The sequence below is a fragment of the Bos javanicus genome, chromosome 7 (genome assembly GCF_032452875.1).
Source record: "Bos javanicus breed banteng chromosome 7, ARS-OSU_banteng_1.0, whole genome shotgun sequence".
NCBI lineage: Eukaryota > Metazoa > Chordata > Mammalia > Artiodactyla > Bovidae > Bos > Bos javanicus.
This window is the reverse complement of record NC_083874.1, coordinates 80794512-80821784: the sequence shown is the minus strand read 5'-3', so window position 1 is coordinate 80821784 and position 27273 is coordinate 80794512. Positions and strand designations below refer to the sequence as shown.

Below are 27273 nucleotides of genomic sequence, written 5' to 3'. Positions count from 1 at the left end.
ACTATTTGTATACTGTAAAAATTATATAAATACACTTCTGAATTATGAATAATTTAACAAAATAGACATACTTTTTAAGGGTTTCTCTGAGGTTTTTAAATCTTCCTTCAGACGAAACAGTCTTCTGAAGCTTGTCCATTAGAGCTTTTGTCTAGAAGGAAACAAATAACTTAGTATGTCATGAAAATACCCCTATGGTTTGATAAGGTTGTGAGTTACCGAAAGTTGCTCAATTCTCTTCTACAGCGGCAAGTATGATGACATGATATGATTTTCAAAGTATGGAGATGTACTTAAATTTCACTTGTTAAAAAAGAACATGGGACAATACTAACTCTTTTTAAAAAAATTAATACTAATTTTTTTAATACATTTAAAAGAGAGAAAATGTATAGAAAAGAAAAATTGTAATGCATGGGAAACTTAGGAACTTAAAGACCTAAAAAGAACATACCACATAGGGGATCTTAAAGAGAGGTCCTGTGTCAGGGGGTTTTCATGATGAATCTTTCTGACTGTTAATTTCCAAGTCATCCAAGCACATATTATATTGCTTGGCTGCGGATTGATCAATACCCTCTAGTCCAAATCCTTTGTGTTCATCTTCATCAATTTATTAGAAAAGAATAATTAGTATTTACCAAGAAATACAGTTGCTGATGACATTGGTCTAAAGTTTCTTCTAGAGAAATGGAGAATGGTAGGGTGAGCCTTGGAGATAAAGACTCACTCCTGGTATTACCCACATCCAGGCAGCTTGGTTGTGAGAAGCATCTGGAATGAAGCTGAGAGTGAGGCTCCTCAGACAACTCTGTCTCAGTCTAGAGAGGAGCTTCAAGGCACCATGAGAGCTTCCAGAGTGACTCCAACGGCTACCTTCCCATCCTGGTTCCTGAGGGCTCTGGGAAAAGACAGCCAGCATGGCTTGAACAGGGATGGAGGGTTGTGGGGGTTGGCCAGGGCTCCTGCCTGGTCCCTGGCTGGCCTTCCCTCAAAGAAGCTGCAGAAATAACTGTCCTATAGCCACAGACCAAATTTGGTGGGCTTCAGAGAACATACTCTACCAGGCCTTTTGGATGTTTCCCAGACTAGACTCAGTTCTGCAGAAAAGACAGCTACACAGCTGGTGATATTAACAAAAGCATCTGAAGCAGGGCATTTCTGCGACCAGGCCCTGCCTATGACAGGTCTGAGGCACTGGGTCCTTGAGTATGGCCCATTATTCACAAGAAAGCTGCTTTGAGTGATCTATATATGTGACTGAAATGGTAGCTTCTATTTAATGTCTCTACAGGTAATATATTCAAATTTTAAAAAATAATTTCAACACCTGCCTTATCATCTCTATTCCATAGTCAGTTCAGTTATTCCTAACCTTGCATCCTGCCAAAGAAATGAAGATTGCTTAAGTTAACCACAGTGAAGGCCTAAAGAAGATTTAACAAGGTGCCAACTTCAGAGGAAAAAAGAAACAGAATGCAGAAAAGAATAGGCAGAGGAGTGACCTGCTGACCCTGATGAAGTGTGGCATGTATGACAAGAGAATAGGCTCTTTGCATCCAGTGCCCAATGGCTGAGGCAACCGCTGCCTTTGGTTCAGTTCAGTTCAGTTCAGTCGCTCAGTCGTGTCTGACTCTTTGTGACCCCATGAATCGAGCACGCCAGGCCTCCTTGTCCATCACAAACTCCCAGAGTTCACTCAAACTCATGTCCATCGAGTCGGTGATGCCATCCAGCCATCTCATCCTCTGTCGTCCCCTTCTCCTCCTGCCCCCAATCCCTCCCAGCATCAGAGTCTTTTCCAATGAGTCAACTCTACACATGAGGTGACCCAGCCATGACAAAGGCATCAGTGTCCAGGTTTTGGATTCTGATATAGCTTTTTGAAGTCTATTTTAAAAATAGTATTCCAATACCAATTTGTCATAAAATCTCTCAAAAACTAGGAAGAGAGGGTAGCTTCCTCAACTTTATAAAAAAGCATTTACAAAAAAACATATAGTTAATATTGTCCTTAATGGTGAAAAACTGAAAGCTTTCACCCCAAGGTCGAGAATACTAATGAATATTCTATCTTACTATCATATTCAACATAGCATTGGAAAGTCTAGCCAGAGCAAGAAGGCAAGAAAAGGAAATAAAAGGCATATAAATTGGAAATAAACAACTGACATAACTGCCTATGTAGAAAATCCCACGGAATCTATAGAAAAGTCCCAAGGAATAACAGTGAGTTCAGCAACATTACAGATATAAGAACAGAGGAAAATCAATTACATTTGTATATATTAACAATGAATACATGGAAACCCAAGTTAAAACCACAATTACATTTAAAATATCTCCAATGAAAATGAAATATTTAGGCATAAATCTAATGAAATATATACAGGACTTATACGTTGGAGATTTCAAATGTTGATTTAAGAATTCAAAGAAAATCTAAAGACTATTGAGAAAAATTGTGTTTATGGACTGGAAGAGTCAATATAGTAAAGATGTCAATTCTCCCCAAATTGACTGATTTAATGGAAGGACTGATGCTGAAGCTGAAACTCCAATACTTTGGCCACCTCATGCGAAGAGTTGACTCATTGGAAAAGACTGATGCTGGGAGGGATTGGGGGCAGGAGGAGAAGGGGACGACAGAGGATGAGATGGCTGGATGGCATCACCGACTCAAAGGACATGAGTTTGGATGGACTCTAGGAGTTTGTGATGGACAGGGAAGCCTGGCGTGCTGCGATTCATGGGGTCACAAAGAGTCGGACACTACTGAGTGACTCTGAACTGAACTGAACTGAATGGAATTCCAATGGAAATCTCAGCAAAGTTTTTAAGACACAGTTTTTATTCTAAAATGTATATGAAGGTCACAGCATCTAGGGTAGCTAAAATTTTGAAAGAGAAGAATAAAGTGAGAGAAGTCTAGAAAGAACTCAAATCTCAAAGATAAAAAAACCCAAAGAACCTAATTAAAAACGGATCTGAAAACATGAACAGACATTTTGCTGAAGATGCAAACAAGCACGTGAAAAGATGTTTACCATTATTAGCTGTTAGCAAATGCAAATTAAAACAGTGATGAAATATCAAAACAGCTAAAATTAAAAACAGTGACAGCACCAAGTGCTGACAAGAATGTAGAGAAACTGGTTCATTCATACCTTCTTGAGAGGAATGTAAAATGGTACAACCTCGCTAGAAAAGACTCTGGCAGTTTCTTATGAAACTTAATGCACAATTACCATATGATCTAGCGACTGCACTCTATGGCATTTATCCTAGAGAAATGAAACGTTATAGTCACACAAAACCTATACATGAATATTCACAGCAGCTTCATTTGTAATAAAATGAAAGTGAAGTCGCTCAGTCGTGTCCAACTCTTGCAACCCCATGGACTGTAGCCTATCAGGCTCCTCTGTCCATGGGGTTTTCCAGGCAAGAGTGCTGGAGTGGGTTGCCACTGCCTTCTCCAGGGGATCTTCCCGACCCAGGAATCGAACCCAGGTCTCCCACATTGCAGGCAGACGCTTTACCGTCTGAGCCACCAGGGAAGCCTCATTTGTAATGTTATACTAAGTCACTTCAGTTGTCTCCAACTCTGTGCGACCCCATAGACGGCAGCCCACCAGGCTCCCTCGTCCCTGGGATTCTCTAGGCAAGAACACTGGAGTGGGTTGCCATTTCCTTCTCCAATGCATGAAAGTGAAAAGTGAAAGTGAAGTCGCTCAGTCGTGTCCGACTCTTAGCGACCCCATGGACTGCAGCCCTCCAGGCTCCTCCGTCCATGGGATTTTCCAGGCAGGAGTACTGGAGTGGGGTGCCATTGCATTTGTAATAGCTAAAACTAAAAACAACCCAGATGTTCTTCAAGGGGTGAATGGTTAAACCAAATAAGGAACTAAGTACTGATATGTGTAAAACTTGAACAGATCGCAAAGGAGTTACGCTGAATTAAAAAAAAGGCAATCTCAAAATGTCATATACTATATGATTCCATTTATATAACATTTTTGAAATGACAAAATTATAGAGATGGAAAACAGATCTGTGGTTGCCAGGAGTTAGGGAGCAAGAGGGAGGAAGGTGGTTGTGGCTATAAAAGGGTGGCAGGAGGTATCCTGGTGATAGAACTGTTCAATCTCTTGACTGTAGTGAATCTACCCCTGTAATAAAGGCACGTAAAACTAAACACACACATGTACACACACGCGTGAGTACAGGTGGAACAAATGAAGTCTGAATAAGGCTGGTGGATGGTACCAACGGTTAAGTTTGCAGTTGTGATACTGTCTATAGTTACACAAGATGTAACCATTGCGGACACTGGGTGGAGGGTGGAGGGGATTTCTACTACTTCTTACAATTGCATATGAACCTAAAAAGATCTCAACATTAAAAGTTTTTTTTTTAAAGAGTTTTTAAAAAAGCTGTGGATATTATTTGCAAGGCTTTTTTCATAGAAGAAGAGTCTGCTAGTTCTAGGGGCCAAATTTGAGATTCTCAAAGCACTCCATTTTTACTAAGGAATGGTGGGGAAGGGAATAAAAGATATAGCTTAGGCTTGGTTTCTTGCTATACAGGGAGGAATTTAAAAGGCTTGGAGAGAGAAAGGAAGATAGAATAGAGTAAGAAGTGGTGTCTCTGAGAGGGGACTGAACTCTCAGGAGCAACAGAAACCAGATAGTTTTGAGGAAATGTCACAGAATATATGCTCTTCTTCCTGCCTGAAACCCTGGAGGTGGGCGCCCTGAAGACGCCCCTCACCAACTCTAGGCAACCACAATTAGGTGGGCATAGTGGTCTGTGGAAGAAGGATATGCAGAGAGGCCCTGGCAAGACACTCCTAGCCTCTGATACCCACAGAACACAGAGGAGCCTAGAAAATTCCCCCAACACCCTTTGAGAGGGTCAAACAAGTTATTTATTAATTGTAAAGAAGAGTTAGCCTGCCCACCAGGGATCAGCAAGGGGAAGGGCAGCCTGTAGTAGAGGTGATACACACCCCACCTCAGAGAATCAGCAGCGCCAGTGAGAGCTGAGGTGAGATCAGCCAAGCTCCCTGGGTACAATAACCACACTATGCTCCTGATGGGGTAGGCTTGCCATCCGAACACCAGGCACGGGCAATTCACAGTGGCTTGTACCCAACAGGAAACCAGCGGGGGCACACAGCCTCCCACGAGCCCAGAGAAGCCCTCCCCAACACCCGACATCCACGGACACCATGGCGAAGACCAGGAGGAAAATGGTGATGTCACTCGAATCTTCAAATTATCTGAATGAAAGCAAAAAGCATGAGCAAGCTGAGCCAAATTAAGAGAAAATTAAGAAAGTTATATCCCTTCACATCCATGTCATTATGCAACAACCTGACTACAAGAATAACAAATGAAAAGGTGAACACACAGGCCCTCGGTCCCTGGTCTCTGGCCCTAAGGTACTTGTACCTTTACTTTGAGGGACGAAGAATGGATCCAGAGACATCACTGTGCTCACCCGGAGTCAACGTGCCCTCCCTAAACAATTCAGTGAACAGCTCCTAACTGTCAACCACAGTGTCTGAAGATGTCCCCAAACACGTTATAATGAATATTTTGGTTTGTATTTCCCCTCCTTGAATTAACCATTTAGAAACGCGCATGAGAGGAATCAATTACGTGGTAAGAACACAGTAATCACCCATGTTGGCACTTTCTTTGCCAATGGAGCTGCTCGTTTCAGCTAATTATTTCCTAATCAGTAATATTTATCTTGGCGCTGGTCTCCCAGACTCTCCTCCTCCGGCGGCGGGAGGTGCCGCCCGCCGGCGCTCACCTGCTTGGACACCTTGGCCCAGGTCTTCTTCAGCCGGTAGATGGCACTTCTGTTTAAGGCTGAGGTGATCTCCAGCACGCCGTTGTAGTTGTGCAGGCACCGGCAGATGTCCGCCACCGCCACCCACTTCTCGATGGTGTTGGCTCGGGAGGTGACATCCGCGTAATTCATGATCTGGGAGGCCACCAGGTTACTCATCTGAGACAACGGAAAAGCCGAGAGAAGCCAGCTAAGAGCCAAAGCCATTCATGCAGGGACAGTACCCGAATCACCTACAGCAACGTCAGGAAATCGAGGGGCAAGGGATGCGAGGTCACGGTTCATCTTTGTTTCTGAGTGGCTTAACTGAGTTTTATTTTTTCAATGAAAGGTATTAATGTATAAGTGTTTATTAATGTATATTTTCCTCAGGAGGAGGTACGACAGAATTTGCCCTGAGTGAACTGACAAGTACGTATTTGTGATTTCTCCTTTGGGACATGGTCCGTTGTAGATCCAGATTCTGAAGAGACTAAAGTTTGTAATAATAACATTATTATTATTAACATTATTAACAGTAATCATGCTCATTCTGAGAGTGAAGAAAGGAACTGTTTGGGATAATCTTGATGGGGGAAGAGGTGATTTTTGTTAATCAGTAATTTTGATGAAGAAGTCATTTCCAAAAATTATTGAAAGAAAGGCATAGGATGAGCTATTCCCCTGAGGAATGGCAGCCTTTGCAGATCAGAGGTTTCAATTCTTGGGGCCTCTCCCCATGTTCCCTGGGTCCCAACAACGTGGGGATAGTCACTCTAGAAACCTCAACCATCACAGAGAAAGAAAACACGTTTCCCTCCAATCAAATCAAATTCTAACCTACCAACTCTCAAACCAGAAACGCTTCGTGCAGGGGAAGAGAACATTTTCACCTTCTTGCTGATTTTTGTTTTCCACCAGCAGTGAAAGGGACCTACAGTTTCAAAGCTAAGTGCTATAACTCTAATAGTTAAGTGCAAGTGCAAGTTGCTCAATTGTGTCTGCGACACAATGGACTTTGCGACCCCATGGACTTTATAGTCTATGGAATTCTCCAGGCCAGACTACTGGAGTGGGTAGCCTTTCCCTTCTCCAGGGGATTTTCCCACCCTCGGGATTGAACCCAGGTCTCCTGCATTGCAGGTGGATTCTTTACCAGCTGAGCCACAAGGGAAGCCCAAGAATACTGGAGTGGGTTAGCCTATCCCTTCTCCAGTGGATCTTCCCGACCTGGGAATCAAACCAGGGTCTCCTGCATTGCAGGCGAATTCTTTACCAACTGAGCTATTAGGGAATCCCCTATTAGTTAAAGCCAAGAGAAAAAAGAGGCACCTTAAGGTGCTTAAGACTTAGAAAATGGAAAGGAAAAGGATAGAATTGGATTGATAACTAACAAGAGGAATAAAAGATCCATAATCTCCTATCCATACACTAAATCTGATGAGTACACCCATTCTTTGATAATTCCATAGGTATTTTAGGTGATGGGCTTCGCAGGTGGCTCAGTGAACTAAAAAAAAAAAAAATCCATCTGCCAAAAGAGGAGATGCAGATTCAATCCTGGGTTGGGAGAATCCCCTGGAGAGGGGAATGGCAACCCACTCCAGTATTCTTGCCTGAGAGATCCCATGGACAGAGGAGCCTGGTGGGCTACAGTCCTTGGGGTTGCAGAGAGTCAGAGACATGACTGAGCCCAAACACGAGCATCTTAGGTCACAGGGCCTCCACGTGTGCATATTCATTGATAAGTTATTTTGTAATGAGCACCTAAGGACTAGGCATTCTTTTAGGTTGTGAGAACAGGAAAAACAAATAAATCAGTCTCCCTGACCTTAGGGTGCTGGGCCTGGTTAGGCCTGGTTAGGAGGGAAGGTGAGGGGAAGTCAGACAGACTCAAGTAAATATCACACAGTGAGATGCAAAGCTAAGGGTGGGGGTGGGGGCAGCTTGAGAATTGGAGGCAGCGTGGGACAGATGCTGGCTTCTGGAAACAGGTCACGCCCGCCCTGGCCCTGAACCCTGAAGGAGGAGTAGGAGGAGCCACTGTCTCCCATCCGAGCATCTGCAAAGAGACAGGGAGAGAAGGTGTGGTGGCATGGGGGACCTGGCCGGACAGTTGTGTGAGGAGCTCGGGGGACCGTGAGAGACAAGGACGACAGGTGGGCGGGCTCCTGCAGGCCGGGCTGAGAAGCTGCGGCCAAATCAAGAAGACGAGAGGAAAGGCCATGGACAAAATGTCATCACAGATAGGACTACAATTCGATGGGCCTTAGAAGTTATTTCTGTGACACTGTGTGAAGAAAGGGTTGGGTGGCAGCGAGATGGCGTGGGGGTGGGGATTGGTGAGTTAGGAGCTCATGGAGAAGAGAATGAAAGGCCAGATCAAGGTTATGGCCATGGGAAAGGAGGGGAAAGAAGGGTCTGAGACATGGGTAGACTTAGGGCTCACTGGTATCCTGAGGGGTGAGCAGGGTGGGGAACACCCCAAGGTTGAGTGAGTGAGTGGCTGGCAGGGCCATAACCCATGACCAAGGATACAGAATAAGATGAAAAAGTGGGTTTGGCAGGTCTGGGAAGGGCTGGTGATGAGTTCTACGTGCAATCTGGACACAGTGGCCAATCAAGTTATTTTAAGTAGAGACTTGTGGGTCTGGAGCCTGGCACACACAGTCTGGGACCCACAATCTGAACCTCTGATTTAAGAGGCATTACATCCCAAGTGTATGTACAACACAGGCAAAAAAAAAAAAGGTTTATGGTCCACAGCAGGGCCTCTGTTTCTCAGAGAGTGATCCAAACCGGGCATGTGTCCTATCCTTTAGGAAGCAGCTGCATTGATGCTTATTATGTGATAACATCTAATACACATGTACCCTCAGAAAACAGAAAAACTGTACTGAGAATTTGCACGGTTTTGTATTTTGATTCTGAATCATTTACTAATTTACCTACAGGGTCCCTGGCAGTCTTTTTTTTTTTTTTTTTAAATTATCATTATCCCTTTTACTATAGTTTAGTAGAATTGACACGGTAGCCTTCCCTTTGCCCGCATAGACCTGAAGATACTCCAACACCTGTGGTTCTTCCACGGGACTAAGACCATTAGAACAGCACCAACAGGTAGTTGGAGGGTATAAAAGCAACTCCACCTTACTGCTGCAGAAGAATAGAGGAGATGAACCGACAGCTGGTAACCACTGCACACAGCCTCAGAAGCACTGTGATTATGCTCAAAGAGGTCCCTTCCCACCCTGGAATGTACTGAACTGATCGTTCAGTAATAATGAAGAAGAGCTGTACCAAAACAGCCTTACTATCACCAGCACCACCAGGGGCCTGTGACAAAGTGCAGTCAGAATTAGTCGATCTATGACCATGAAGTAATGATGACCATGATAAAAATAACAGCAACGACCTATGCTTGAGAGTCCCTTGGGCTCCAAAGAGATGAAACCAGTCAATCCTAAAGGAAATCAACCCCAAATATTCATTGGAAGGACTGATGCTGAAGCTGAAGCTCCAGTACTTTGGGCACTTGATGTAAAGAGCTGATTCATCGGAAAGGACCCTGATGCTGGGAAAGATTGAGGGCAGGAAGAGAAGCAGGTGGGAGAGGAGGTGATGGTTGAATGGCATCACTGACTCAGTGGACATGAATTTGAGCAAATTCTGGGAGATACTGGAGGACAGAGAGCCTGGAAGGGTACAGTTCATGAGGTCACAAAGAGTTGGACACAACTCAGCAACTGAGCAACACCACCTATGCATCACTAAGCATTCATGGGATGTGTGTACCATCAAAGTGAACCTCTTAGGACTGAAAGGTAACTGGAAGTTATCACATCACTGTGAACTCATAGAAGAGATTAAAGCTTATTTTTTAACATTCCGTCAATTTTGTTGAAGTGAGTGGCAGACTTCCTTTAATTTAGAGAAGGAGTCTGAAGACCCTGATACTCATCTTCCTATAACACTCCCGCCCAAGGTTTCATTGTTATGGTTACTCACATCATTGAAGTGTTGGCTGGTTTTCATAATGTACGGTGTTCTTTCATTTTTATCCAGCTTCATCCACCCCTGCCCAAGAAATTCTCTGAAAGTTCAAAGCAAAACACAAAATCAATTAAGTTTTTTAAGGATATCTAGGGTCCTGAATAACTATTATGAATATTATATAAATTAAACTTGACACTGCTCAACTGCTGCTGCTTCATCTCAGATGAATTTTAGCCCAATTCTACTGTTTCACCACTGGATGCCAAAAAGAAAGAGATTTTTCGGTTTTCAGCTTTCTCTTATAAATGTTTGGAGTGAGTGAGTGATAGTCAGTCGTGTCCAACTCTTTGCAACTTCATGGACTGTAGCCCGCCAGGCTCCTCTGTCCATGGGATTCTCCAGGCAAGAATGCTGGAGTGGGTTGCCATTTCCTTCTCCAGGGATAAGTGTTTGCAACTGTGTCCTTATTAGGATCATAATAAAGGCTTCTCTGAAATTGGAAAACAAAGACAAGAGGAATAAAGAGGCTAAGTACTAACTCAGAAACCAAGACCATTTCCCCTGGATCAGCTTAAAAAATCTTAAGGCTTAGCAGAAGGCTCAAAAAATTCATCACTACCAAAAATATTAATCAGCAACAGCATGTTTTCCTCCACTTTGTTCTGACATTCTCCAGGAGAATGTCAATTCCACAGGCAGGGACTTTCCTTTGCTCTCCCCAGAGCCCAGAACAGTCCACGTGGGAAGGGCTAAAAGAACAAACACCAGTGTTAGCACTTTGCAGCCTGGTCATTTGAGGAAGGCAGTTATGGCAGGGGGAGCTCAGCCTGGTGGAAAGTCTGTCTTCGAAATAACATTCCCGCTCCTTCATTTCATTCATGAGCAGGTCCCGGGATCACAGCAAGCAAGGGACAATCAAGCTGGAGCATACAGGAATTATTTTGTCAAGGCACTACCAAAAATAACTTAAAAAGAAATTACTCTGACACATTCTCAATCCAGAAATGTTGACTGAGTCCCTAGGCAACGACCTTTGTCCCGTGATGTAGACGGTACTACTGTTCCCGTCCTGCAAGGCCGTTGTATACAAGATGTGCTAACTCCATGGAGGAAAATAACTGGTACATGTTCACAGCAGCACAGAGGGGACAGGAGGAGAGGTGAGATGCATCCCAGGAAGAGACCACAACACAGTCAACCACAAAGGTCCAGGCTTTGCTCTTTCTCCTCCTCCATAGAGGTCATGCCCCGTCCCTCCTGAATCCTCATTGCACAGAAGGGTCGTCAGGAGGAAGGCGAAGAGGCTCCTAACTCAAGTCATCAAATAGTTAATGGGTTCATTTGTTCGGCCATGGGGCCACATTCCTTTTTTTAAATGGCAGATGCTATTTAATTATTTTTATTGGGGTATAGTTGCTTCACGATGTGTTAGTTTCTGCTGTACAACGTAAGTGAATACGTATATTCAGCTGTATGTATACATACAAGCCCGCCCTCCGGGACCCCCTCCCCACCCACCCCACCCCTCTAGGTCATCACCGAGCACTTAACTGAGCTCCCTGTGCTATACAGCAGGTTCCCCTAGCTCTCTGTTATACACATGGCAGAACATATGTCAGTCCCAATCTCCCAGTTCATCCCCCTCCCCTCTGGGTCCACGTCTGTTCTCCGTACCTGCGTCTCTATCTCTACCCCCCAAATAAGTTCACCTGTACCATTTTCCTAGATTCCACATATATGCATTAATATATGATATCTGTCTTTCTCTTCCTGACTTACTTCACCCTGTCACGGATAGGTCTACAAGTGCTGAAAGAGGAGGCAGGAAATAAGACAAACGCATTACAGAAAAGTCTGCAGGAGCATCGCTAGCCCTGCTCTTTATGCCCCTTTGACCTATGACCCCCCATGCTGCTACGCCAGAGCCTCCATCATCACGGGTGCCCCCTGCTCTACACACGACACGGACCTCCCTTAGACCTCTTGCTCGGCCCCTTCCTTGCCTTCCATTCAGCTAGGACTTCACAGAGGATTTGGGCCAACAGCTGTTATTTGTCCAAACAGAGGCTCTGTGTGTGGACCTGCTGGAGGACTGCTGGAGGCGGGCGGCTGAAAGAGCCACCATCCTCTATACATGAGGCAATGATGCTTGTTATGTGACAGCATCCACTTGCCACATACACACTCCACATGCACTCTATGCCAAGCACTGTCCTGGGAATCTGTCTTGCTGTGGAGTTGCCACAGTCAGCAGTACTTGAAGATTTATGGATGTGGCTGAAGAACTGCAGCGGAATTTACAGCATTGACCCAACATCCATGTTTCTCAAAGTATAGTCCTGGACCACACAGAATTACCTGGAATTCCCATTGAAAATGAAGTTTCTTGGGCCTCAGACCTACCAGAATCAGAATCTCTGAGGGAAGCACCTAGGAATGTACATTTTTTAACAAGTCTCCTGAATGACTTTAGGCACCATGAAGTCTGAGAACAACTGTTACAGCTGCATGAAGGTTTCTATAACATTAGGATGTGAGTGGTCAGAGAAACTCACATTCTATGTTTAACTGCAGTACATACAGAAGCACAACAGTGACCATCTTGAGAGTTTCCAATATTTCTGTATCAATATTTTCAACATAAACTGGAACCCAAAGACATTCAAGTGGGTCCAAACCATCATAAGATGAAAAGCCACAGCTCTGTGCACACACGTGGGGTTGCAGCAGGGTGGGGGTGGGGGGCGCTGCGGCCGTGGGCGCACACTCACTCGTAGGGAATGCTTCTGAAAACGATGTGGTCCAGGAGGGTTATCTGCTCAGCCAGCTCCATGGCCGACAAGGTCTCGAAGCACTCGGCCTTTGGACAGTCCGTCTGCAAGAGATGAGGACAGGGAATGGCACACACCTCGAAGCCAGGTACCCGTCAGCTCACTGCAGTTGCTGGAGTACAAAGTCCACCCCGGATTCCAGCTCTGAAGAAAATGGTGGAGCGCTCAGAGATATCAGGCAGCATTAACATCATGGACCATGATGTTAAACGCTGAGCCAAATCTGGTCCCTTTCACACAGTTTCAGGGATAGAACATATAGTCCGGACCCCAGTTACCAGCTGTGGGCACAGTGCCTGCCTTTTCGAGGTTAAGTCTCACACATAATTAATTGTGCAGGATAAGACTATGGCTCAACTTACCAGCTGAATTATATCCTCTAGTTTTAGGTGGATGTCATCTTGATCATCTTGTGAAAGGGCCCTAAAAAAAGTCAAAATATCCTCCATGAAAAGAACATAGACAGGCCAGGAATGAAACGACAAAAATGCAGTTCAGTTTCCCCCAGGGTGGAAAGTCAGAGGGTTTGGGTCTACGAGACTGTAGGGACTTGAGTTGAAGACATGGGGTCCAGAAAACAGAAGAATGCACATGTTAAAGGCAGAAGAAGATCATCACGAGAGCTGACTTATAACAAGGAGTCAGCCCGTTGTACACAAAAGTGCTGTGTTAGTCACTCAGTCGTGTCCGACTATGGGACCCCATAGATGACGCCAGGCTCCTGTCCATGAAATTCTCCAGGCTAGAATACTGGAGTGGGTAGCCATTCCCATCTCCAGAGCATCTTCCCAATTCAGGAATTGAATCCGGGTCCCTTGTACTAAAGGCAGATTCTTTACCATCCGAGCCACGAGGGAAGCCCAAGGTTGTAAGTAAAACACCCACCGTGAGAGCGAAGCAGAGGGTGACCTGGGGCTTTGCCTTACTGAGAGGACCTGCGCCAGGAATCCGGGCACCCTGCACTGCTGGCAGTCAGGGTTTCTAACAGGCTGAGTGCTCCGTCCACACTCCTCCAGCCCCTGCCCTGTACCCCCCGACCCCCACACCGCTGGTGCTGAGGCAGAAGATGCAGAGCTGCCCCCTCCCCAGGCACAGGCAGACCAGAAGCTCAGGAGAGTTCCAAGTATCAAGAGTTTGAACAATGCCAGGCAAAGACCAGCAGGTAAACTCTTCCCTGTTGCTTCCCAGTTGGGCTTTCCCAAGACACGTTTGGTCTTGTATCCATCCCCACACTTGGTGTTATTCAGCTGTCAGCCAATATATTTTTGATCAGTGACAAATGAATTAAAAGAATTCCTAAGTTAAGGCAGGTGCTGGTTTCAGAGTGAGAGTGATACTTCATGTCCGATAGGAGTTCAGAGTCCAGGGTTATTTAATCCTGATTATATAACTTTTATCTGGGCCAAACACTTTAGGTGTCCTAAAATGAAGGCACAATCATGTGTTAAAAGTATTAAAAAAATTTAAACACTGCCCAACTGTGTAGCCTGTCTGTTGGAGGATGCTAGTTTTAAAAAGCAACAATGATGTGATATTCTGTTGTGTTCTGAATGGATTAAAACAAAACTATCCCCTTAAAAATACAAAATCAACTGAGGTGGGTAACTGTATGCCCATTATGTGCTAGGAACATGCTAACCATCTGACACACACTGTCTCCTGTATCATAAAAAATCGCTTTAAGTAAAGCTTTATTATATCCATTTTATAGATGAGGAAACAAAAGCTCAATGAAATGGACTAACTGGCCCAGGGTTTGGTTCAGTTTGCTTCCCTGTTGCTCTTGCTTGTCATGAGCAGGCTTATGAAAGGCACTGCTTCCAGAGTCCAGCATAGAACACACACCGAAAAAGGTCAGTTCCCTTTCCTCTGTCTTCCTTCTCTCCAACAAAAGCTCTAGGCTTCATTTTGATATTTGGCAAAACTAATACAATTATGTAAAGTTTAAAAATAAAATAAAATTAAAAAAAAACAAACAAAAAAAAGCTCTAGGCTATTTACAAGGGAGCAGAATCCTCCCAGCTCATAGGAGTGGCAATCCTCTTGCCTGCAATTAGCCATATCATTTGTGAGAAGAAAAAGTCACCGTATGCTAAGGGGCAGATGAAGGTGAGGAAAAAATAAGTAAACACAACTCCTTCTCCAAAAACTGTTACCTCACACTTAAGGGTCAGACACAGGGGGAAAGCTCTTTCCCAAAGTGCATGTCATTCTTTCTACTGTAGCCTAGGTTCCTGGAGAGAGATCAGTGGCCACATAACTATGTGTCGCTGTGGAAAAGATCTTTTTTATGAGGTTGGGCAATATTCTTTACTTGGAAAGAAATGGTCCAGAAGTTATTTCACTTCTTTCAAATGTTCCTTTCCTCAGTGATCTTACTCTAATGTTCCAAGCTATGTCTGGTCCCATTAAGTTACCTAATATTTCTCTCTTCAAAAGAATCTCTGCTCTATAGATCAAAATAAAGGCTATCTCTTTCAAAAGGGCCCCTTAGAACAAAAGCTCTTAACCCTAGAGTATCACTAAATAATCTCTAAGGGTCCATAAACCTTTTTGAAATGACATACAAATGTGTGCATATATTCATGCATTTCTTTTTTGGGGGAGGATATGGCTTCCATTATATTCTTTTGGGGAATCTGTGATCCCCAACAAGATGAAAGATAACCATAGAAATGTATGCTGTTGCTGCTGCTGCTAAGTCACTTCAGTCATGTCCGACTCTGTGCGACCCCATAGACGGCAGCCCACCAGGCTCCCCCGTTCCTGGGATTCTCCAGGCAAGAACACTGGAGTGGGTTGCCATTTCCTTCTCCAATGCGTGGAAGTGAAGTCGCTCAGTCGTGTCCCACTCTTAGCGACCCCATGGACTGCAGCCTACCAAGCTCCTCCATCCACGGGATTTTCCAGGCAAGAGTACTGGAGTGGGGTGCCATTGCCTTCTCCAATAGAAATGTATACTCTGCCATAAAACAGCATGTGACGTTGCTGTTTTACAAAAGATTTTTGTGTTATCATTAAGGAACCAGCCCCAGAATTTGATGCCCACCCATGAATTCATCAGTGATGGCAAGTTTTGAATTCTTAAGGTACATGTGAACCAAGGAAATAGCTCAAAACAATGTAGAAATGTGTTTAATAAGTGAGGATGATCCAGCTGTCAAAAAACACTTTACACCAAAATTAGAAGTGACTATAAAGTAAAAAACTTAATGGATGATTATCTTTGAAGACATTCTCAAGCCAGGAGGTAAACAGACTCTATCTAGTAAGAGAGGTAACCCCTGACAACCATTTGGAATAGGGGCAAGATGTCATTTTGGTGTAAAAGTTCTAATGGGTCTGAACAAAATAAATGCTATACATAAACACCCACACGTAAAATACTCTTTTTCTGAAACATATAAACCACCACATGTGAGTACCTTAGCTTGATGTAAAAGTTTCACAGAAACACAGTCTCCTGAATTTCCTTTGATTCTGGTAAACTGATTCAATGAAACCAAGGAAACCATTTATCCTGGCCTGTTCATTTGAATATCTGGTTTACTGTATGAAACAATTTGAATAAAGTAGTTCTTCTTCAAAAAAGTCTGATACTACTAGGGTCGGTGTGAGGTTTGTGGGTCCCCTTGTCATGACTGAAGCCATTCCAGTTGACCATCCAGGAAGTCAATCATTGCTTCTTTTCATTCAGTGGCATGCTAGTTGTCTACAAAAAACTGTACTACATAGATTCAGAAGCCAGCTAATCAGACAACATTGGAGGAATATGAAAGTCTTCAGCAGAGGTTTTTATGCACAATCAGGGCCATAACACTACTGATGCCAATCAAGCTTCTTCATCATAAAGTAACCCCCATGACACTGTGTGAGGTGGGGATGGTTTGTCACAGAAAGTTTTCACTGTACTGTATTAATGTATCATGCATTTAAATACATGTGTCATGGCTCACTGTTATATGACTTGAATACATATAAATCTTTAATATCAGGACTTTTTTTTTTTTTTTTTACCTTTCCCAATCCTAACATATTCACTGGGAGGTATGTTCAGAAAAGTTCCTGTCGGATGTGAAGGCTTCCCTAACTCTGTCCAGTTCCAATAGAGGATGGATTTGCTTAGTCTTCTGACTACTTTGGAGTTTGATGAGTACTCCGGGATCCTGGGTTTCTATCATGCAGTATGATCATTTTAATATTTGTGGACCTATAATGCAATACCAGGGGGGAAAAAACCTAAGAGGAAGTGGGATTATGCAAGTTTTACAGCTAGAAAATTTCCCCTTCAAATGCAGAAATCATGTAGTCTTAAAAACAGAGTCAAGAGCACCGGCCTCTGCCCTTGAAGCGTTCCACACCCTCTGGGCTGCTTGCTTGCTGCTGTGACTGGATGCCTGGGTCCGTGGCATGGCCTGCCTCAGACTGCTCCTCCCCACCTTGTGAATGGGTTAATCTCATGTTGCTACTGGGACCTACCAGACCACCTCATCCTTCCCATGCTTTCTCAGGCATGACTTTCCTTCCTCCCAGGCTTCCTTGAGCCCATTGCTATCCATGCTCTGACACATTTTTTAAAGGCAGCTGTCCATAAATGAAATGAAATGTTTATTACTAAATTCTCTCGGTTTCAGCTGAAAGTAATTCCCTGTTTATTTTCAAATTAAGAAATGAACAGGAAAATCTTCACACTTTTCAGAGTTGTTAAATAATCCTTTTGCTTTCTGTTTCTTTCTCCTATACCCCACACTTTTTTTTTCATAAAGAGATTCCATGAACGATAACATTCCTTCAATTGATGGTTCTATCAAGGTCTTACTTCCTACTATGCTTTCTAATTATTCTGATATGATTTTTAAAAACATAAATTTCACACACATAAGTATTTGATACGGAAAATTATCAAAAACCCTAAAAACAAATCTATGATGTATTCCTCCTATAATCACAATCTCATGTGCTGGGGCTGCTGCTGCTGCTGTTGCTAAGTTGCTTCAGTCGTGTCCGACTCTGTGCAACCCCATAGACAGAAGCCCACCAGGCTCCCCCGTTCCTGGGATTCTCTAGGCAAGAGCACTGGAGTGGGTTGCCATTTCCTTCTCCAATACATGAAAGTGAAAAGTGAAAGGGAGGTCGCTCAGTCGTCTCCGACTCCTACCGACCCCATGGACTATACAGCCTACCAGGCTCCTCCATCCATGGGATTTTCCAGGGATCCTCAAACATGATGTAAGTGGAATGAATTATTTGGCAGGAGAAATTCAATCAAATACCAGTTGTTTTCTTGTAGCAGGGTTTACTGCACAAATCTATTCACTAGCTTGTTGGGAAGATAAGTTAGTGCCCCAGAGGCTCAGCTGACCCAGACTAGGACTCAGGATCTGGCTGTTGGCTCAGCTGATGGGCTGGTGACCGACCAGTATCTGTATCTGTCGGCTTCTGTTGATAAGTCCCTATGTTAAGGGCTAAACAAAGGCTTTTGTTTTGGGTTCATGGGAAGAAAGATGGTCAGAAGTGGGAGAATGGACAGGGGAGTGTAACATCTATTTCCTGCTAGGCTCCATGAGTGACTTTTGAATTCTTACAGTGAAACATGTGGAACTAAGAAAGACATGGGAAGAGCTGTTTTCACAAAAGACAGAGACTCTGGGTTGAGGGAGGCTGCTCTGGGGCCCAGGGGGCACAGGGACGGGGCAGGTGGCATCTTTCTCAGCTTTTCAATAGGGAAATGGTAACTTCACAAGACTGCAGGCAGCATCTCCACAGAAACTGTGGCAGTGCTGGAAGGGGTCTCCCTCAAATGGCCTGGGAGCTGTGAGCGTGAATAAAGGTGCTGAGGCAGAAAAATCACTGGGTTCGTTCCTGAGCACATTTCTTGGGACTTTCAGAACACCTGGAAAGACTCTACAAGAAGCTGGAATTCTGCATGGGCAGCTAGGGGGCACCCCATCGGTGGAATTGCTTTTTTTTTTTTTTTTTAACTTGTTTTTTTCTTTTACAAAATAGTAGTAAGTAGGTTATGACTGTGGAAGTTGCTTTGGTAACAACTTTGAGATATAATTCATATACCAAACAATCCACCCATTTAAAGTATATATTTAATGATTTTTTAATTGCATTCACTTGTTGATTTATTTACTATTGTAAAATATTAAATTAGTTTTTTAATTGAAGTATAGTTGATCTATAATATCGTGTTAGTTTCAGGTATACTACTGCTATGCTGCTAAGTCACTTCAGTCGTGTCCGACTCTGTGCGACCCCACAAACGGCAGCCCACCAGGCTCCCCTGTCCCTGGGATTCTCCAGGCAAGAATACTGGAGTGGGTTGCCATTTCCTTCTCCAATGCGTGGAAGTGAAGTCGCTCAGTCGTGTCCAACTCTTAGCGACCCCATGGACTGCAGCCTACCAGGCTCCTCCGCCCATGGGATTTTCCAGGCAAGAGTACTGGAGTGGGGTGCCATTGCCTTCTCCAAGGTATACTACAGTATAGGGATTTAATATTTTTGCAGATTATATTCTACTATAGGTTTTCAAAATTATTATGATGTCTTTTCTATAGATACGATAACGAAGCTCAAGGCAAGTTGAGTTTGACTAAAGATCTAGCCTGGTTTTACTTGGGCTGTAGAGCCCTGACAGCAGAAACTATTTTTCCCAAGAGTCAGTGCTTTATAATAATAACAATGCCTGTAGCAGTAACATGAGTGCTAAGTATGTTTCAGGTATAATCTCTTCACACATATTACATCACGTGATTTTCACAACAACCCCATGAGGTAGGTATTTAGAGTCCCACTTTATAAATGAGAAAAATTAGGTTAAGATTGACTAAGAAACTCGACAGTTATTAGTGGTTGAGCCAAGATTTAAACCTGTGACCCCCTGCAAAAGCTAGAATCAGATGGCTAGATGTCACAGTCCCAGGCTGACCATCTACTAAAATTTCCACTCGTTACTGGTCTTACACCTCTAATTCTTAGGTCACTTATTCAGGACAAAAAATTGTACATCTAAAGCCTGATGACTAATAAAGACCTGGGATGGTAAATAAAGTTCGTCTGAAGTAGAAGTGCCAGTCAGCTGAGTTCTGAGCTCACCTGCGGGCACAGGCAGAGAGTGCTCAGGATTGGTCGGTGATGCCTGGCATGGGTGCTGGGAGGGGAGAAGCAACACGAAGGCCTCAAATTGTCCAGGCCTGACAGCCTTTCCAGTCTGATCACCTCCATTTTCCTGCCAGCTATTTGGTCAAACGTCACTAGGGGTCCACACTTCCAGAACCTAGTTTTCAATCATCCATGCTTTAAATACAAAGAGCATAGCCAACAGTTTATACAAAGAGAAGAACAGCAGTCACTCAAAGACGTAACCGCTCATCCACCGACACCAGGCTTTATCTGAAGATGTATTTAGAACTTTAAAATCTGAAGATAGCATAGTAACAGAGTCTCAAAGTTTACTGAGATGTTTTCATAGAATGGAAAAACTGAAGACCCTTAACGGCTTCCTCAGCTCAGTTCAGTTCAGTCACTCAGTCGTGTCCGACTCTTTGCGACCCCATGGACTGCAGCACGCCTAGGGCTGCCCTAAACAAGTACAACAAACAAAGTGACTGGAAACAACAGAAATTCACTGTCTTAGTGTTCTAGAGGCTCGAAGTCCAAACACAAGGTGTCGGCAGAGCCATGCTCCCTCTGAAACCGGCAGAGGAATCCCTCCTTGCAGGGGTCCCCAACCTCCGGAATCTAATGCTTGATGACCTGGGGTGCAGGTGATGTAATAATAATAGAAGTAAAGTGCACAATAAATGTAATACCCTTGAATCATCCTGAAACCATCCCCACCCTACCCCACCCTCATTCTGTGGAAAAACCGTCTTTCAAAAAAACCAGTCCCTGGTAGCAAAAAGGTTGGGGACTGCAGCTTCCTTGCTTTTCCCCAGCTTTTGAAAGTTTTCTAGCAATCGTTGGCACTCTCTGGCTTGCAGCTGCATTACTCCAAGCTCTGCTCCATCTCCACACGGCCTTCTTTCTTTTGGAGAGGTCTCCAAAAGCACGATGCATTCAGTTAAACTGGATTCTCCTCTACACACAAGCATTCAGGATAATGAAGAAACAATAGAGCCAAGCATAGAAGAAAGGAAGGGTTCTTTCCACTGCAGATGCAGAGGGAGCTAAAAGTCAGAATGGTATAAAGGAGGAGCAGGCACCAGGCTTCCTACCCCACGCAGGGACAGACACACAGCCACAAGTGAGGTGGAAGCTGTAACTGAAGTGTCCGCACAGAGACACTAATGGCTGCCCTCTTCATGTAGAATGGACTGGAAAAAGCTCACTCATCAGTTCAAGGAGGCACGAGAAAGTCTGTTACCTGCCTGGCCGCTGGGTGTAATGGGACACAAGCAGCCTCTAGCGCGAAACCCAAAGTTGAAGACTTTGTCACACACAAGGGCAGGGTCTGAATTCATACAACCTGCAGGATGTGGAAATCTCCACCTAAGAAGCCAACGGTAGGGACCTCCCTTGTGGTCCAGTGATTAAGAATCCACCTTCCAACACAGGAGATGCAGGTTAGATCGCTGGTTGGGGAACTAGGGTCACACGTGCCTCTGGGCAACTAAGCCTGGGTGACGTAACTACTGAGCCCACGCCCCAGAACTAGAGAGCATGCGCGCTGCAATGAGTATCCCTGAGTGCCGTAACTAAGACGTGCTGCATTCAAATAAAAAATAAATAAATAATATTAAAAACGAAGACACTGATGGTAAAATTGGTTCGGGACCAGTGAAATAAGCGAAGAAAATGTATAGCTGCTCTATGGTGGCACAGCCACAAGCCAGCTACACGAGACTCCTACAGAAATGGTACAAACCACCACCCCCAATAACCACGAGTGTGTGATAAACAGAACACACATGAGGGAAAAACACCTCTGCAACACCCGCCGGACCCTCAGGAGACCATCCTCCTGGCTTTTGGTTCTACAGTAAACTACTGTCCGCCACACAGACAGGAGCGACTGTCCTGCACACAGGTATGTCGCCCAGACTAAAGTCTTCCCAAGGGAGCTTTACCAGTGAGGACAGAACTGTAGCTGCGCTTCAGAAGTCTAATACACGTCCTTCCGGACTGAGAGGATCCCATCATCTTGAACACAGCACAAATCAGCCAGGGTGATTAACAGGCACCCACAAGTGCTTTTACCTTAGGATGTTCGCTGTGGCTTTCCGTTCTTGGGGAAGAAGATCTGGGTCTCGTAAAACTTCTTCTAGCAAATTTAAGACGTTCATCTTTAGTTCATTGTTGAGTTCAAAGTCCTAAAAAATGAAGTGGATTTTTAAGATTTTAGTTCCGAAGGGTTTAGCTCCATGACACATGACACCATTCCTCATAACAAATTCTCTAGAAGCTACATATGGAAATTAAAATGTATGGAAACTAGACGCTTCCCCCTCCTGGGATCCTGACTTAATTGGTTTGGGGTGGGGCCCTGCTGACAGGCTTCCTGGGCTGTACTGTGCTCAGTCCTGTCCAACTCTTTGCGACCCCATGGACTGCAGCCCATCAGGCTCCTCTGTCCATGGGATTCTCCAGGCAAGAATACTGGACTGGTTTGCCATTTCCTTCTGCAGGGGATCTTTCCCACCCAGGGATCGAACTTGGGTCTCCTGCACTGCAGGCAGATTCTTTACTGTCTGAGCCACCAGGGGAGCCCTGAGAGACAGGAATTCCTCAAAGGATGTGTGCTTCCCTTATCCTGGAGCACTGCCTTCTCCCCAGGTTTATTTCTGTTCATCTTTCAGGGTGAGGAGGTGATGTACTTTATCCTAGGAGCCTTCCTGAGTTGACCGGAAGCCACGGAGAGCTTGTTCTCAGTGTTCCCATGATGCACTCTGTCGTAACTCACTGTACTGTAAGGGCTGATTTAATTGTCTGTTTGCCCATTGGTCCATGAGTCAGTAGCTGGGGCACAGCAATAGCTTTAAAAAAAAAAAAGCTTTTTCAAAGTATAAATTCTGCAATTAACCTCAATACAGGTATGCTAAAGAATAAACGATACACACCCATGAGGCCGTGTCAAACAAACATAGGAGTGATCATGAAAGGGCACCCACCTGGCAAAGGTGAGTAGGACCACATGCACACCAAAATGAATGAGAGTAGTAAGTAATACCCAACCGAGTCAAAACAACTTGCAAGCCCCTACTAATGCCCACAAACACATAAATAGACACATACATGAAGAGGGCAGAAGAGAAAATTATTCTTTACAGTGGACTTCCAATAAATATAAAGGAATATGAGTTAGAAAATCACCATTTTTGACCAAAGCAGTAGTAACTTATCAGGTAAGGATCATGAATAGATGCCACAATTTATACGGAAACAGAATTAATAGTGTCAGAGTACCCTCTCCCCTGCAACACCACCATTAGAAATGATTAAATACAAAGGGAGAATCTGACAGATGTCACCTGAACCCAGTGATCAGTTACTGTCACAGGAATGGAGCAAACCAACATCATGGGCCCACAAATGTAATGTTCTGTGAAGAATCATCATTTAGTATTTTTGCCCCAAATGCATAATCTCACACTTGCATTATGAGGAGGTACTAGCCTGCACATTGCAAAAATGCTAATGTCATCAAAGACAAAGAAACTAAGAAATTGTTCCTGTTTAAAGGACACCAAAGGCACCACAGATAATGCAAGAGGTGAGCCTGGATTAGATCCAGGATCGAGGGGGAAATGCTACACAGGGCATTACTGCAACAGTTTAGAATTATGTACCAGTTGAGAGCATCCTATCCATGTTACATTGTCCTGAATTTGATCATTTTGCTGGGGCTATTTAAGAGCAGGTCCCTGGGGGAGAGGGGAGGAGCGAGAGAAAACGTGAGAAAGGGATGGGGAAAGAATACACATGTGGTAAACATGTGAGCCATTAGTGACTCCAGATGTGTAGCCACACCTTTTATTTTATTCCGGCATTTTCTCTTGATTTGAAAATTTCAAAAAGTTAAGGTCAAGTTTTTTCACACTCTTTTATTGTATGTATTCTTGTAAAACATGGACAGCATCCTGGCAGCATCCTGGGATTATCAGGTACTCAGAGATAAACTGAACGCTGCCACACCTTGCTTTCAGATCTGACTCTGATGGACTGTCTTCGCACGTGCAGCATATGGTTTACTTTCCCTACTACACAAAGTTACTCATTATGAGTACATTTTAACTTTAGAGAAAATAATTTTGAAGCACTACATTCTGATTTCTTTTAAATGATTAGAGAAAATATTGCTCATTGCAATGGATCCAATAAAAAAGCATACTTTTACTATACTAAGTTCCTTCGGTAGTGTCTGACTCTTTGCAACCCTGTGGGCTGTAGCCGGCCAGGCTTTTCTGTCCATGGGAAGAATACTGGAATGGGTTGCCATGCCCTCCTCCAGGGATCTTCTTGGCCCCGGGATTGAACTGGTGTCTCTTATGTATCCTGCATCGGCAGGCGGGTTCTTTGCCACTAACACCACCTGGGAAGCCCATATTTAGTAAATTGGGGGCATAAAGTCCATAATTTCACAAATTATAGACAATACAAAAGCCTAATTTAACCTGAATTGAATATTTGTGAACCTCAGTTTGGTGAAAAAGTGTCATTAATTTTTCTCAGTATTTCCCTTTCACTGTTTGACAATCAGTACCACTTCTTCAGGAGCAGGAGCCACTAGGGTCCAAGCAACACCTTCAGATGATACGTTTTCCTAAAATTTCACCTACTTTTTGCCCAACAACTTCTTGACTATTGATTTTATTTTTAAAATGTATGCAAGGAAAAGAGAGTAATATCTTGCTGCTGTTTTTGTCCTTTGTCCTCCTCCTCCCACCATTTCAAATGTAATGGGAGTGACATTTGTAAACAGCTAATGATCTCACCTACCCCAGTCTTCATGCACTACCAAAGGATTTCTCAGCCATCCAGCATCTTTGCTTAATGAATGTTTGATACTTATTATTGTGATGACTGAGTCCTGGAGCTATGTTGAATCTCTCAATGATGCAAATAATCTGATTATCATAAATGGATTAGTGTGAAGGACATCAAGCCGGTGTTTGGACCTCGCTGGGGGCTAATTACTGGCTTAATCAACAAGCATTCTCCAGTGCCTACTGTGCCCATTCTGGGCTCAACAGCGGGAACACTTCCGAGACCCCAGGAAGGCAAGTTGTGTGAAGAAAGGTCTTGTTAAGGAAAAGAGAATGTAATTTGATTATTCTGAGCTCTGGGAAGACTAGCCTAAGAGAGACCTTTGCAAACTTGGTAAAATCTGCCCAGACAGTATCTGAAGTGTGATGAATGGTTACGGGTGAATACTCACTTTGCTCATGTAGCTAATATAAAGCAGGTTAGCTAATGATGCTGCTGCTGCTAAGTCACTTCAGTCATGTCCGACTCTGTGCGACCCCAGAGATGACAGCCCACCAGGCTCCCCTGTCCCTGGGATTCTCCAGGCAAGAACACTGGAGTGGGTTGCCATTTCCTTCTCCAATGCATGAAAGTGAAAAGTGAAAGGGAAGTCGCTCAGTCGTGTCCCACTCTTAGCGACCCCATGGACTGCAGCCCACCAGGCTCCTCCGTCCATGGGATTTTCCAGGCAAGAGTACTGGAGTGGGGTGCCATTGCCTTCTCCTAGCTAATGATGGCTAAGTACAAAACAAGAATTTTCACTCAGAATTTTCCTTTACACTTGCACAGGCTTTTATCATGTTCAAAGTGACCTCCTGTGTTTGATTTCAGCCCTTCCTCAGCCGATCCAGGGGCAGGCAAGGTGGGAACCATAAACCCGGTTCACACCCAGGCCACTGAGGCTGATGGATGTGATCACATGGGGTGAAATGAGGCCCTTAAGGACATGGCCGTGTGGGGACAACACTGATCTTCCATCTTATTTCCACCTGCGCTTCTCAAACTGTCCGGTGCCCACGAATCACGGCAGATTCTGGTGCAGAAGGTCTGGAATGGGGACTCAGATTCTACTTTTCTAAGGACCTCCTGGGTTTTGCTGCTCACACTCTGAGTAGCAAGACTGGGCCACTTAAAAAAATCATGCAAAAAGCAGCTCCTCAAAACCTTAGTGAAAAAAATCGGAATCTTCTGATGTACAACCTAGAACGTAATTTTTTCTTTTTTTTACCAGAGCATGTAAAATGCAGAATTGGCCATTCAAAAATCCCTGTTAAAAACAGTACCTACTATCAAAAGAAATCTGGGGACTTCCCTGGTGGTCCAGTGGCTAAGACTTTGCACTCCCAATGCAGGGGGCCTGGGTTCAATCCCTGGTCAGGGAACTAGATTCCACATACTGCAAGTGAAGATCCAGCACGTGCAACTGAGACCCAACACAGCCAAATAAATATTAAAAAAAAAAGAAATCTGAAACATCTAAAAGGCACATGCAGTAAACAGGAGGTAGATTATTTAAACAGGAGGTAGGCAATGGACAGTAAGTTTGCCTAACAACCATTTTGTAATTTATCTAGAATCTCATTTTTGGCTACATTTCCCCAGGTCCTGAGATGGGAAACCAGAATGAATACTGGGTGTTGGAAGGACACTGGCTCCTTCTCAAAGGCAGCAATAATGACGCCCACAAGGTGGCGCTCCTGGGTCGCCTGGCTCCCCGGGAGTCCGCAGCGCCTTTCCCAGACCCACCGGCGGGTGTCAGCGAGCCAGGCCTGAGCCTGGGAGCTTTCAGGGAAGATCAGCAAACATCACGGCACCCAAGAGGACCTGCAGTCATTACAACAACAGCTTACTTAGGTTAGTTTTTGTTTTCCAATTCACGAAGCAGGGTTGAGGAGACTGAAGGCTGGAAAAAAGAAACCAGTCTGCTTTCAAAGGCGGAGAGCCCAGAAAATGTGAGACTTTTAACACTTCAGTCTCTAAAAAGGAGACTACAGCTCTTGTTCTTTCAACAGGCACTGAGCATCTTAGCATCTGGGGCTTTAGGGAAGACAGCCAGCCAACAGAAGTGGGCGCACAGAGCAGATATTAACCAATAAAATCCAGGGAGAGGGGCTTAACAAGGGGCATCTGAAAGCAGGTGCCCACTGAGTCTTAGGAGAGGGGCGGCGTCTGGGAGCCCCCTGTAAAGAGGTGACAGCTTAAGGAGGGTGTCAAAGAGTGCAGTGTAACACACAACACATGCTTAGGAACAAAAAGTTACCAACAGATGACGCTAGAACCCTCCTGGTAAGCTATTAGGACTTATGGACATTTTACCGAGACCTTACAGACTCAACTCAAACACACTAAAAATTCCTGGGAGAGTCAATACTTTCTCTAGGTTACTGAACAACTCCTGAGGTAATCATCACAACTAAGACTTAAGAGTTTGCCACAGGCTAGATGATATTTTAATCGCTCTATTATCTACTTCAACCCTCAACAGCAACAAGTTACAATCATTATTACTCCCATGTCACATATGAGGGAGTCAAAGTACTAAGTATCTCGTCCCAAGTCACACAGGTGGCAAGTGGCAGACCCAGAACTCAAACATGGGTAATGCTGGCTAAAACCTGAGTTTTTTAACTGCTAT

The 27273-nt window shown here is 44.2% G+C and overlaps 1 protein-coding gene and 1 non-coding gene across 3 annotated transcripts in view; one reads left to right on the top strand and one right to left on the bottom strand.

Moving 5' to 3' along the window:
• RASGRF2 (Ras protein specific guanine nucleotide releasing factor 2) overlaps window positions 1-27273 on the bottom strand; it is a 257096-nt gene that overhangs the window by 10502 nt on the left and 219321 nt on the right. For both annotated transcript variants that reach the window (XM_061424294.1, XM_061424295.1), the window contains exons 19-24: window positions 21873-21985; window positions 13031-13091; window positions 12609-12712; window positions 9850-9934; window positions 5824-6021; window positions 72-151 (exon numbers count right to left, since the gene is read on the bottom strand). In XM_061424294.1, the coding sequence (XP_061280278.1) occupies window positions 72-151; window positions 5824-6021; window positions 9850-9934; window positions 12609-12712; window positions 13031-13091; window positions 21873-21985 (641 nt within the window). The remainder of the gene's footprint in view (window positions 1-71; window positions 152-5823; window positions 6022-9849; window positions 9935-12608; window positions 12713-13030; window positions 13092-21872; window positions 21986-27273) is intronic.
• On the top strand, window positions 25948-26020 carry TRNAG-CCC (transfer RNA glycine (anticodon CCC)). The gene has a single exon. It is a non-coding gene; the product is annotated as a tRNA-Gly (tRNA).